Source organism: Panthera onca, chromosome D4 (assembly GCF_046562875.1).
Source record: "Panthera onca isolate mPanOnc1 chromosome D4, mPanOnc1 haplotype 2, whole genome shotgun sequence".
NCBI classification, from domain to species: Eukaryota; Metazoa; Chordata; class Mammalia; order Carnivora; family Felidae; genus Panthera; species Panthera onca.
The window spans coordinates 75,238,473-75,252,328 of record NC_138351.1 but is presented as its reverse complement, the minus strand read 5'-3'; the positions used below and the strand labels follow the sequence as shown (position 1 = coordinate 75,252,328).

General features: G+C 47.9%; 1 protein-coding gene across 5 annotated transcripts in view; it reads right to left on the bottom strand.

Annotated features, from left to right (window-relative positions):
* The window catches only part of TMEM268 (transmembrane protein 268), a 36,898-nt gene that overhangs the window by 7,144 nt on the left and 15,898 nt on the right, over positions 1 to 13,856 (bottom strand). For all 5 annotated transcript variants that reach the window (XM_060608884.3, XM_060608886.3, XM_060608883.3 and 2 more), the window contains 5 exons: positions 13,248 to 13,355; positions 10,765 to 10,914; positions 6,401 to 6,511; positions 3,655 to 3,735; positions 2,527 to 2,712 (listed from right to left, as the gene is read on the bottom strand). In XM_060608884.3, the coding sequence (XP_060464867.1) occupies positions 2,527 to 2,712; positions 3,655 to 3,735; positions 6,401 to 6,511; positions 10,765 to 10,914; positions 13,248 to 13,355 (636 nt within the window). The remainder of the gene's footprint in view (positions 1 to 2,526; positions 2,713 to 3,654; positions 3,736 to 6,400; positions 6,512 to 10,764; positions 10,915 to 13,247; positions 13,356 to 13,856) is intronic.

Below are 13,856 nucleotides of genomic sequence, written 5' to 3'. Positions count from 1 at the left end.
CTAGTAAATGAGGATGGGGTTAGGGGATCATCCCCATGACGGCAGGATTCTTCAATTCCTACAAGGCACCTGCTGGCTTTCTTTAGACAAGTACTCCTACTATATGAAGAGTTTGCTTTTAAAAAGCAGATTTATCACATAAAGGCAAATACTTACATGAGGCATATAGAGTAGTGCATTCATAGAGACAGAAAGTAGCACGGTGATTTCCAGGGGCTGGGGAAGGGGGGAGAGGGGGAGTTCGCATTTTGTGGATACGGAGTTTCAGTTGGGGAAAATGAAAACGTTCTGGAGATGTTTGACGGTGTTGGTTACACGACAATACGAATGTACTTAAGGCCTCTGAATTGTACGCTTAAAAATGGTTAAGGGGGCAAACTTTCTATTATATCTATATCCATATCTATATCCATATCTATATCTATATCTTTATCTATATCTATATCTATTTATATTTTCTGTAATGAAAAAAACTTAAACAGTAAAAAAGAAAAAAAAGAATTTAAAAAATTGGATTTAATGCATGCTCTTATTAACACATTTGTCTCCAAAGTTCCATTAATTGGACTGGCAGCTGGGATTCCAGGGGAAATGCTTCGGTCCTGTAGGTGCGACACCAAAGGCTTACACAATCTCCATGAGCGGTCAGCGTGTAATAAAGTAAGGTATGAGTCACATCAAGGCTATTCGTGTCAGTAGAGCTAGTGATTAAGAACAGGCTCTCAAATCAAAAGGACCAAGTGGGAATTTGAGCCTAGCTCCCGACGATGGACCCTGAACAAGTCCTTTGCCTTGCCGAGCCTTTTTCTTCAACAGGAAAGGAGGGAAAATCACAGCACCTGTTTGGGGGAGCTGGAGTGAGAATTAAATGGACTAATTGATAGAAAGCCCCCCACCTAGTGTTCCTGGTGTTTCCTTTGAGTCATCCTTGGTGCTAGAAAATACTGAAAACCTCAAATAGTCTGCCACTCCCTAATTCAGATTGGTCTCCTTGCCAATCTACTCTAAAATCAACAGCATAAGGAGCAAAGAACCGTGGCAAGAAAATTGTACTTAGAATTAGGAGGGCTGGCTTCTGCCCTTGGCTTTGCCACATTCTCCCTTGCTGGGTGACCTGGGGCAGGTCAGATGACCTCTTGGAAGCCCATTTCACCTGACCAGGAAGAGGAAACATAATCCACGCTTCACAGGGTATTGCTAAAGGGTTTTATGCATAATAAGAAATCTGTTAAAATGTAAGAGGTGATTATAACTATTTCCCTATCTTTCACAGGCGTTGGTTTCCTATTGAAATATGATGGTCTATCTGGCCCATGCTGAGACTTGGGCACTGATTATATTTTCCCTAGCCAAGTTACAAAAGGTAGCTACTTTAAAAACATGTGCACACACGCTTGATATTCATGACAGGAAATTGTATTACTACTCATTCGAATGAATTTGGAAAAATAATTTAAAAGACCCATCAGATTTAACAGGCTATGTCATATAAACCCAGGCATGCCACAGTAAAGTACATGACCTTATCAACCTTTTCTGCTCTAAAAAAAAGTCAATGGGATTCAAGTGAAGACATTAATATATTTATCATTCTCTCTCTTGAGTCCCATTTGCCAGTCCCCCTACCCCCCACCGATGCAAAAGGGAAAGTCTGGGCTGGTTTGCACCTTTAATCTTTCCCTGAAAAGAAAATTCAGGCGCTTCCCTGCATCACAGCATGCCTGAGGTCACCCCTCTCTGCATGTCTCCCAGCCAGTGGGTCCGACCTCATGGAGGACACAAGCTGAAAACCACACTATCAGATTTCTGGTCATATCGAACCGACAGCTTGGGTGGCAGGGCCCGATAGAACTCGGGCTAGGGGCACTGGAATTCAAGAGAGATGCCTATAAGAGTTACACATCCAACTGCAATTTAAGTAAATGGATGGATAGATGCCAGACTGATTGAAAAATAGATTTAAAAAATGACCTGAATACTCATTAACATGTTTATGGCTAGGTAGGCTATGACCAACCGATCAACATGCAACAACCAGACATTCCATGGAGCTACCAAAAAGAATACCCAAGATATTAAAAGATGGGGGCGGAACCCAGTAAGCAGAAAATGATTCCTATAAATTATTTTTTCAAATGCTAGAGTAAGGAGGGACACCTGGGTGGCTCAGTTGGTTAAGCATCCAACTCCAGCTCAGGTAATGATCTCACAGTTCATAGGTTCAAGCCCCACATCAGGCTCTCTGCTGTCAGTGCAGAGCCTCCTTTGGATCCTTGGTTCCCCTCTCTCTCTGCCCCTCCCCCGCTTGTATGTGCATGCTCTCTCTCTCTCTCAAAAAATAAACTTAAAAAAAATGCTACAGTAAGGAAAACATATATTGAAAACTAGTAAGCTAAAAGATACGTATGGCCTCTACCTACTCAGTGAAGCCATCTTCCCTGGGATTTACAACTTGAAGCTCCACACGGACTCCACACAAATACCCTGTGAGGGACGGTGGCCCCGACGGGCCCAAGTGCCCCTTACCTCTGGCTCAGCCTCAGGCACGAGCTGGCGAAGCTCAGTCTGCAGGAGTGGCCTCTCCTCCGAATGAGGACTGCTGGGCAGGAGAGGGGCTTCCTCCAACAGGTCCTCAGGCCCCTCTGCTGTCTCAGGGCTCACTCCTGTTTCCATGACAACACACAGCTGGCTCAATCTGCTTCTCAGCAAGGACTGCAGAAGAAAGAGAGACAGAGCTTGGATGATGTCCGGAGTTGGGTGGTATGTAGGAGGTTGGGTCACTCACTGAGCTGTATAGACCCCACAGAGGACGGATGGATTCATCTACAGACTCAGATGTTGACCTCAGGAGTATCTGGAACTGAGCCACATTCGACATATCAGATAATTACCTACAAAGTTCCCTACAGTCTTTAATAGCTTCGAAAGCATTTTTCTTTCCATGCTCTCATTTGCTTTCAAAGCACCCTGGGTCATGGGTATCTTTATCCACATGTTACAGATGAGTCAAGTGCAGCCCAAAGGCCTTGCCCAAAGCCACACAGGAACAAGTGGGCTGGGATTGGGCTACACCACAATTCTGACTTCAAGACCAGCACTGCCAGGGCTCCAGGCAAGGCTGATCCCAGGGAAGGAGCACAGGGCTCTGAGACGGGAAGGCTGCGCTCCAAATTGGGCATCACCAACTGGCCCCATGACTGCATTCAGGCAGCGACAGGACTTCTCAGAGCCTCGGTTTCCTCATGTGTCAGATCAGAGCAAGAACGCCCTGATCACAAATGATAGGAAGGCATTTTGAACATGGGAAAGTCGTCTAAATACCTGGTACTTTCCCCAAGGTTCCCACTGCCAGAACCTTTATTAGTATTATTGTTATTACCATTTATTGTTAATCTAATTGCTATATTATTAATAAATATATATGCTCACTCTAGGAAATGTAGAAAGTGCAATTAGCTGAAAAGGAGACTAATTGAAATCTAGTTAAAAAGTAATAATTCCCTAAGCAAAAACAACCACTGATTCCACATGAGTGTTCTTCCTTCCAAGTAACTTTTCCTTAGGCATTTTTCCAACACTGAGGAAATGCAATCTACACAATGTGGCCTCCTGGTTTATTTTTGTGTGTTTGCTTTTTCACTTGAGGCCTCTTACCTCTTGGCTAGTCTTCATCTCTTGAATGTGGTCAGACAAAAACTGCACACAGTTCTCCAGGTCGAAGTAGACGAACCAGAGCTGGGGAGAGAAGCCATGACCGCTGAGGCTCAAAGCCAGCCCGACCCTGAACTCTCCATCCCTGACACTATCTTCCACCTCCTGCCTCCTTGCTGGAGTTCGGCCCTTCTGAGGACAAGCATGTTCTCTGGCGGGAACGTGCCATTCTGCTCTCTCCTCAGACTAGCGAAGTCTCCTTTGTACAGCTGGGAGAAAGATGGCTTTGTGTGCACATTTGGAAAATGTCAAACCCTGTTCAAAATGGCTGCAGCTCCATTTCCTACAAGCCACTGAGCATCCCACAGAGATGTCAAAGCATCCCAGACATCGCGTTTCCACCTGGAGCTACCACCTTCATCCTCAGGGGCCGGGGTGCCTTGCTGTCTGGAACCCCACATAGAAAGGAGTGAAACCCTTCAGTCACCCACCCCCACTGCTCAAGGCCAAGGGGGAGGAAATCCAACTGGGGTGCTCTGGGAGGAGGGGGGCAGGGTAAAAATTACTTCACCATTATCTCCCCTTCCTCCTCAACCTCAACAGTCCTCAGAAGGTCAAGTGTAACACAGCCAAGCCAAAACCCTCCAAGTTCACTTACGATATCTTGTCGACTCCATACCTGCCAACATCACAACTGAAGTTCTGCAAGAAGCTCGTAGTCCCTGCCTCAATGCCTCCAGCCACTGACCACTTCCTCTGAATCCCAGACCTCCTTCCTCCCAGTGACTGACCTGTGAGACCCAAGGTCACATCACCTTGCCAACGAGTCTCTCCACTTTCTTAACATCAAGGGATGCTTTTCAAAATGAATTTCTTTTTTGCCTTTTATTATGAAAACTTCCAAACAGATACAAAGGTGGAGCAAATGATGGGGCACCTGAGACGCTCAGTCGGTTAAGCCTCTGACTTCGGCTCAGGTCATGATTGCACAGTTCTTGAGTTCCAGCCCCGCATCAGGGTCTGTACTGACGTCTCAGAGCCTGGAGCCTGCTTCGGATTCTGTGTCTCCCTCTCTCTGCCCCTCCCCCGCTCATGCTCTGTCTCTCTCTCAAGATAAAATAATCATTTTTTTTTTTTAATTGGGGCGCCTGGGTGGCTCCGTCAGTTGAGGGTCCGACTTTGGCTCAGGTCATGATCGAGCGGTTTGTGAGTTTGCGCCCCATGTCGGGCTCTGTGCTGACAGCTCAGAGCCTGGAGCCTGGAGCCTGCTTTGGATTCTGTGTCTCCCCGTCTCTCAGCCCCTCCCCTGCTTATACTCTCTCTGTGTCTCTCAATAATAAATAAATGTTAAAAAAATTTTTTTTAATTTTTTAATGAAATAATTAACTTCCAGCTGCCCATCATCTTGGGTGGATCAGTGGTTCTCAGTTTATGCCTACTCTTTTTATTTTTTTTAATGTTTTATTTATTTATTTGAGAGAGAGAAAGCACAAGAGTTCGGGGGTGCCTAGAGAGGGAGAGAGAGAGAATCCCAAGCAGGCTCCAAGCTGTCAGCACAGAGTGATGTGGGGCTTGATCTCACGAACCTGAGCCAAAATCAATAGACAGACACTTAGCCGACCAAGCCACCCAGACACCCCAGTTCATGGCTACACTTGTCTTATCTTTACCCCCATCCATTACTCACCGAGGACACCTGGGTGTCTAACATCCCTCATCCTAAGATACCACAGTACTTTGAGACTGAAATTATTTTTTAAATTATTTATTTTAAAAGATGTCCCCAATTATTTTGAAAGATGTGTCTATTCACTACTCATCCATCCATACATTCAGCTAACACTTTCCAAGTCACTCCTATGTGTCAATCTAAGAGGATTCACGGACAAATTGAAGACCCCCAGATTCCAGGAGCTCCCAGTCTATGATGTCACACTTGAACTGCCAGAAGTCCTGTGATGTCACTGAGTTCACCACCCCGCCCCCCACACCTGGTGTCAGGCAAGATCCCTTGTATCCTACACCATCTCAGGTGTGCGGGGCCCATGACACAGGGATCCATGCTTGTCTGTTCTCTGCTGCAGCCTCAGGACCTGGAACAGGGCCTGACACATACTAGATTCTCGATAAATATTGGTAGGATGAACAGGTCATGTGCACAAGGAGCTTCTTCCCAGGTCCCGCCCTCACGCCCCCTCCTGAACTCCAACTAGGCGAGGGGGACCAGTGAGAATGCAGAGGTAGCACTGAGGAGATCTATCAATCCCACTGGGCAGAGGCCAGCCAGGACCAGGAGACCTGGGCCCCAGCTATGTCCCAGACCCACCGTGTGACCTCTTACTAGTCACCTAAGGTCTACCCAGGGAGCCTGGGCCAAAGAAAAATGACCGAGCCAAGTGGACAAGGCCTCAGGGTCTGGCCTGCCTCTCCAGGAACCGTGCAGGGGCTCCTTAGCGCCCAGGCAGCGGCCTGGCACAGAAGAGGCCCCCTCTGTTTGCTGAATAAATGCTGAATGAGGAGTGTGGCTGAGACAGTCCTGCCCCATGCAGGTTCTAGGCTGCAGGCCACCACCCAGAGATGAGTCTCCAGGACAAAGTGCTGACGCAGGGACAAAGGGCAGGGCTGGCCACGCTCATCCCATTAGCAGACTCTGAGACACCATGCCACCCAGGGGAACATGGGGCCCTGTCCCCCACCAACCCAGCCCTCACGTGGGCCCCCAAGCAGAGGTCGCTGCCAGACACAGTACCTGAATCACACTCTGGCAGCCTTCCACCGTGTCCGTCACCCCCAGCAGCACCCGGTGCCTCAGCAGGGCTCCATTGGCAGCCGCCAGCCTAAGGTCCGTGTTGGTGTTGGCCTAGAAGACAAACGCCAGGCTCACGGTCAGATCTCCAGGGAGCTCTCAGGCCCTGAGCCACACCCACCTCTAGCAGCTGTCCCGCCTCTAGATACCATGGGGGCAATCCTGGCATCGAGACACATCCATTGCTCCCCCTATAAAATGGGGTTGTGGGGTTTGCAGCCAATAAATTCAATAGTGTCAGACAGCTCTGGGTAGAAGCCCAGCCCTGCTACTTCCCAGCTGGGTGGCCCTGGACAAGTGACGCTCCTTCCCTGAGTCCTGCTTTCTTCAGCTGTAGAATACGGACAATGTCCCTGCCTCCTAGGAACATCGTGAGGCTGAACTGGGACTGTGTGTGTGGAACACTTAATCCAGTGCCTGGGACACCGTCCGCTGTGCTGACAGAGATATCTGCTGGCGGTGGGGTGGATGGGTTTGAGCGCTTATTGTGAAGAGTGCCTGGCCCTCGGAAGGGGACTCTGGGAATCCAGCTCCCTCTTTTCCTACCCAAGCCAATCTGGCGCCATGGATCGAGTTGACTAAGCAGATGTTAAGCAGCCCGGGGGAGGGGGAAGGAGGAGGAAGAAGCGTGTCAAGACCGAAGTGCTGGTTTGGAGAAGAGACCCTCTAAGGATTTAGAGAGGCAACCAGATGACAGCCCAGTGGAGGACAGTCAAGGTCCCCAGGAGTGTAAGGACTCCCTTAGAGAGCTTTTGGAAATGTGAGAAAGCCCTTTGGTTGTCACAGGGATGGTACAGGCAATGCTGGCACTTAGGGACAAGGACTGGGGATGCCTTCCACTGATGACAAAGTCCCATGAGAGACAATCCCACAATCGGAAGAGGGGTCTCCCGGCCTAACCAAACTCCACATTCCCCACCAGATGTGAACACAGGTGAATAAGCTACTTATAATTCTGACCGGCCAACCAGGTTCTATTTGACATGTAAACCTACGGTATTGTTTTCTTTTTTGAAAGTTTACGTTTATTTATTTTGAGAGAAAGAGAGCAAGTGGGGGAGGGGCAGAGAGAGAGGAAGAGAGAGAATCCCAAGCAGACTCCATGCTGTCAGCACAGAGCTCAATGTGGGGCTCGAACTCACAAACCATTAGATCATGACCTGAGCCAAAATCAAGCGTCAGATGCTTAACCAACTGAGCCACCCATGCCCCTTACGTTGTTGTTGTTGTTGTTTTTAAATGGGTCTAAAATATACTGAATTTTCTAGGAATGCTATGACTATGAAAACATGGGGTGATTTTATTTTGTTTTGCTTAGAGTGTTAGTAAGGGTTATTCACCCTAACCTGTATTACCAAGAGTTCAAATCCTGGCTCTGTCTCTCACCCCCTGTACAACCTTGGGCAAACTACACCCCACTTCTCTGCCCCCACTTCCTCATCTCCAAAAGCGGAGATGGGGCGCCTGGTGGCTCAGTCAGTTAAGCACCTGACTTCAGCTCAGGTCATGATCTCACAGTCTGTGAGTTCAAGCCCTGCATCAGGCTCTGTGCTGACAGCTCAGAGCCTGGAGCCTGCTTCGGACATGTGTCTCCCTCTCTCTCTCTGCCTCTCCCCTGCTCATGCTCTGTCTCTCTCTCGCTCGCTCTCAAAAATAAATAAACATTAAAAAAAATTGTTTAAGTGGAGAAAATCACACCTCCCTATAACAAGGGTTATAGCAAGGATGGAATGAGTCAACCCACATAGAACACTTGCAAGAACGAACACTGCATGCCTGTCAACTAATGATATCAGTTCAGTGATGATACTGAGTTGCAAACTTTGTCTTCCCCTGTTCTTTGTTGGCCACAGATATCTTTCAGAACTTCCCACATGCTTTAGCAACCTGCTTTACTCTGCCCGGGATACCAGGCAGACTCTTGTGTGCCTTCACAAACCTCCCAGTCTTGAGAAAGGCTAATAATGCCCCAAACAAAGCAAAAACAAGGCAGTGTGTGCAAAATGCTAAGGCTCTCAAGGCTGCTATGGTACAAGGACACTAACAGGAAGAGGGACAGTGATGGTCGGGAAGGGGGAGTTGCATGGTCCTGAGTGCTGAGGTATCTGAGGAGGAAGGAATCCTTGAGCTGAGGCAAGACCTGAGGAGCCTGTGTGACCGCAGACTGGTTACTCTACCTCTCTGAGCTTTGGCTTCCCCACAGGCAAACAGAGGCAACGATCATAACAGTTGATACTTATTGAACATCTACATTATATTAGGTACTATTATAAGCACTTTGCATACATTAACTCATTTAATTCTCCCCAAAATCTTCTGAGGGAGCTAAGGTTATTATTTTTTTAATGTAAGCTCTACGCCCAAAGTGGGGCTTGAAGTCACGACCCTGAGATCAAGAGTTGCAAGCCAGCCAGGTATCCCATGGGAGCTACAATTATTATCCCATTTTACAGATGAGAAACTAAGGCCATGAGAGGCAAAGTAATAACTTAGTCCCGGTTGCAGAGCTAGCCAACAGCAGAGATATCCTGCCGCCTCATATGCTTGGCGGCTGTAGACAGCCGGTGCCAAACACAGAGCACACAGCAGGCGCTCATTAAATGGTGGTTATCATTAGGAGTGAAGGAACCCCAAGGTTCCCTGACTGAACAAACACTGATGGCAGGGGGGCCGCTGCATACCTGGGGCCCCCATGCTTTACCTCTGAGTAAAGACAGAGGATCTTATTCAACTCTGTGCCCTGTGCCTAGCACACTGCTTGGTACTTGCAGGGGCTTCATAAACACTGAGCAAGGCAGGAAGGGAGAGAAGAAGGTGGATAGCCACTGTGGGCATTCTCTAAACTGCATGAATTGCATCTGCACCCTTGAAGCACCTGCCAGCTGCCAGGTGTTTCGCTGGCTCTTGCTAAAGCAAAATAGTCTACTTTCTCCCTGCCCCAAGAGAAGTTTCTTGCGGCAGGAGCAGCCAGTTCAATTTATTTTTTATATGCCAAGCACCAGAGCCATGAAAGCTTCAACAGAGCCCAAGGGCAGCATTATTTCGTCAGCCTTGTCGCAAAGCCCAACAAAGATCTTTTCAGAATGATTAAGCCATAAAGTTCCTATTTGTCCCTCTGAGCACAAGAACTAAATGGAATTCACACCCCAAACTCTGACCACATTTCCCAGCATCCCTCTCCTCCTGAGTCAAGCCAGAATGGATCTCCAAATCCAACTCTGTGCCAGGTACTGGGAGGAGCTTCTTAAAGCAGCTGGAAAGACAGTGGAGGTGTGGTAGGCAGAGTGATGGCCCCCAACGGTGCCAAAGTCCTACTCCCCAGAACCTGTGAATATATAAAAGCAAGGGGGAATTAAGGTAGTAGATAAAATTAACATTGCTAATTAGCTGACCTTAAAAAAGGGAGATTGTCCCAGATAATCCGGGCAGCTCAATGTAATCACAAGAGGCCTTAAAAGTGGAAGAAGGAGGGATGCCTGGGTGGCTCAGTCAGGTAAGCATCCAACTTCGGCTCAGGTCATGATCTCGGGGGTCATGAGTTCGAGCCCCACATCGGGCTCTGTGCTGACAGCTCAGAGCCTGGAGCCTGCTTCAGATTCTGTGTCTCCCTCTCTCTGTGCCCCTCCTGCACTCATGCTCTGGCTCTCTCAAAAATAAAGAAACATTTAAAAAACTAAAAAAATAAAAATAAATGAAAGTGGAAGAAGGAGCCAAAAGAATCAAAGATATGGGAAGGTCTAGACCTGCCATTTCTGGCTTGGAAGATGGGCAGAGGGGTTATTGGCCAAAATATGCAGGTGGCCCCCAGGACCTCGAAAAGGCAGCAAACTTCATTATCCCCTAAAGGCTCCAGAAAGGATGCAGCCCTGAAGTCCAGAACCATAAGATAATACATTATGTTTTTTTAGCCACTGTGTTTATGGTAGTGTGATAGGGAGCCACAGAATGCTAGTGCAGTAGGGTACTGACTGAGAACATGGCTTGGGATCTGAGCACTCTGGCCTTGAATCCCAACTCAGCCATTTACTAGTGTGAAAGGGCTCCATAAACCCAAAACACCTTCCTCCCGTTTCAGACTCTCAAAACACAGCTTGCTTCCAGAAAAACAACCCACAGGGATTAGATAGGAAAGACAGAAAGGAATTAATCACACATGTGATTTCATTTCTTTCAGTCACTGGACTCATGGGCCCGCATGGTTGCAGAAATCCTTTAAGGCAGGGAAAAGAGAAAGATCAGACCTGGGCTTCTCCTGCCGGAAACACCCTTTCTGGAGGGAGCGTGGCTGGGGTCTCCGAACATCTCACCTTCCTCTGGTGTCTCTCGAAGATGAGCACGAGGGTCAGAGTCAGGCTCATGGCAGCCAGGGTCACAAGCAGCACACCTACCCAGTGGTTCCCCAGGGCAAACATCTGGCTGGTGGAGTAGATGTTAGCCCACACCACCACATAGAACACCTGCGAGAAGCCAGAGAAAGAGCGTGGTCAGGAATACCAGTCCTGGAATAAAGCAGCTCCATTCAAAGGGACACATTCTTTTGGACATGTCTGATGCCCTCCTTGGAGTCAAAGAGCTCACAGGGCCAGGAAGGGACTGATCAGGGTCTGTAGGAAGGAGCCCTTGTTCCCTGTCCATAAGCAACAGTAGAGAAAAGGGGTTAGGAATGGCTACTCTGGGAGCACCTGGGTAGCTCAGTCAGCTAAGCATCAGAGTCCTGATTTCGCCTCAGTTCATGATCTCATGGTTCATGAGTTTAAGCTCCACATCCGGCTCCACGCTGACAGTGTGGAGCCTGCTTGGGATTCTGTCTCCCTCTCTCTCTGTCCCTCCCATGCTTTCTCTCTATCTCTCTTCAAAATAAATAAAAAGAAGTCTAAAAAGAAAAAAGGATAGTTACTCTGAATTCTTGCTCACCTGGATTTTATTTTTTATTTTTCTAATTTATATCCAAGTTATTTAACACATAGTATAATAATGATTTCAGGAGTAGAATTTAGTGACTTATCACTTACATATAACACCCAGTGCTCATCCCAACAAGTGTCCTCCTTAATGCCCCTTGCCCATTTAGCCCATCCCCCCACCCAACACCCCTCTAGCGACCCTCAGTTTGTTCTCTGCATTTAAGAGTCTCTTATGGTTTGTCTCTCCTTTTATCTTATTTTTCCTTCCCTTCTCCTATGTTCATCTGTTTTGTTTCTTAAACTCCATGTATGAGTGAAGCCATATTTTCGCATAGCATAATACATTCCAGTTCCACCCACATTGTTGCAAATGGCAAAATTTCATTCTGTTTCATCACCGAGTAGTATTCCATTGTATATATATATATACCACATCTTCTTTATCCACTCATCAGTTGATGGACATTTGGGCTCATTCCATACTTTATCTATTGTTGATAGTGCCACCATAAACATTGGGTCACCCGGATTTTAAATAAAGCAAAAAAGGGCAGAAGGCCTGGGAGTGAAATAAATTTGAGTTAGAAGTCCACAACGATCCTTCAACAGCTACGGGTGGCCTTGGACAAGTTATTAACAACACTAAGCCTCAGTTTCCTCAACTGTAAAATGGGGATAATACCTACTTCACAGGTTGTTACAAGGGTTAATCAGATAGCATATATAAGCTCAACACTTGTTGAAGAATTAACAAATGCCAGTGGCCATTCCTTTTCCTTTTCTAGAAGCAGACGTGGGAGTCAAGAGTGCCATTTTGTGGGGTGACTGGGTGGCTCAGTCAGTTGAGCATCTGACTTCAGCTCAGGTCATAATCTCACAGTTCACGGGTTTGAGACCTGCATCAAGCTCTGTGATGACAGCTCAGAGCCTGGAGCCTGCTTCAGATTCTGTTCCTCCTCTCTCTCTGCCCCTCCTCCACTCTTTCTCTGTCTGTCTCTCTCCCAAAAAAGAATAAACATTAAAAAAAATTTTTAAGAGTGCTATTTGACCATTTATATATACAGAGAAGCAGCAAATCAGAGTGGTTAAGGGCACAGATGCTGAAACCAGACTGCCTGGGTTCAAGTACTGGTTCTGCCATATGTGTGTATGTGTGTGTGTGTGTGTGTGTGTGTGTGTGTGTGTGTGTATGTAGGTGTACACAGATATTTATACATATGTGTCTTCGATGAGTGTACATATACACATACACATATATGTTTATACACACCCATGTATTTATGGTGAGAGCTGGAATGGAACTACCTGTTGTTGAACAGATGGGGAAACCAAGTCCCAGAGAGAAGACAAGTCTTTTTTTTTTAATATTTTATTTATTTTTGAGAGACAGAGACTGAGTACGAGTAGGGGAGGGGCAGAGAGAGAGGCAGACACAGAATGTGAAGCAGGCTCCAGGCTCTGAGCTGTCAGCACAGAGCCCAATGTGGGGCTCAAACCCACAAACAGTGAGATCATAACATGAGCCGAAGTCAGACACTTAATCGACTGAGCCACTCAGGTGTCCCCCAGAGAGAAGACAAGTCTTAACCAAAGCCAGACATTGAGTCCAAGTCTCAGTGGTGGGTCTGTAGATTCCCGGTCCCAAGCCCTGCCCTTAGTAAACCCTGCCTCCAATCCTTTCCCTGGGAATCTGGTTACGACTCTCTCCCATACATTTCCTCTTATACCAAATCCAGGTACACGTGTACTGCTCTATCCCAGCCGGCCGGGCCACCAGCCCCAGACCCGTTACCCACACCAAGAGGCTCCAGAGCACAATGCCCAATTCAGCAGTGTGACGGGGGGTGGGCGCGGCAGGTCAGTGTGCGGCCCCCCTGCCTCCTTACCACAGCAAAGGCCAACCGCATGGGCCTGGAGTTGTAGATGATGTATCGCCTCACTTGGGGCTCCAAGAGGGCGCTTTCGGCCAAGCTCCTGTACTGGTCGGCGGGGACCTGCTTGGCCACGCAAGGGAAAGAGACCAATCAGCCACGGGGAACCACTCCCACCTCCTTCCTGCACGCAAGCATGTCATTTCCAGTTCATGGGACTGTCACATGGGAGGGGGACCAGGCACCTTCCAGGCTGCCCCGGAAGGCAGACTGAGGAGCTCGGAGTACTAGGAGTGGTAATCACAGAATGCAGCTCAGGAAACGATGAGTGCCCTGGGGAGGTGGGGTAATTCGAGACCCAGGAGGACGCCCTTGGTGGGGGCAAAGGGGGGGGGGGGTGCGGATCTTGCAGCCCGAGGCACAGGACCTCACAGCAGACCCAAGAGAACCTAACAGTTAAGGCACAGGCTCTAGAGTCAGTAGGCTGGGTCCAAACCTTGGCTCTTCCATTCACGTACCAAGTAACCCCACTTCTCTGAGCCTCAGGTTCCTCATTTATAAAGTGTGGACAACAAGAACACGCACTTGTAGGGGTGGTGTGCATATTAAATAACATGATGCATA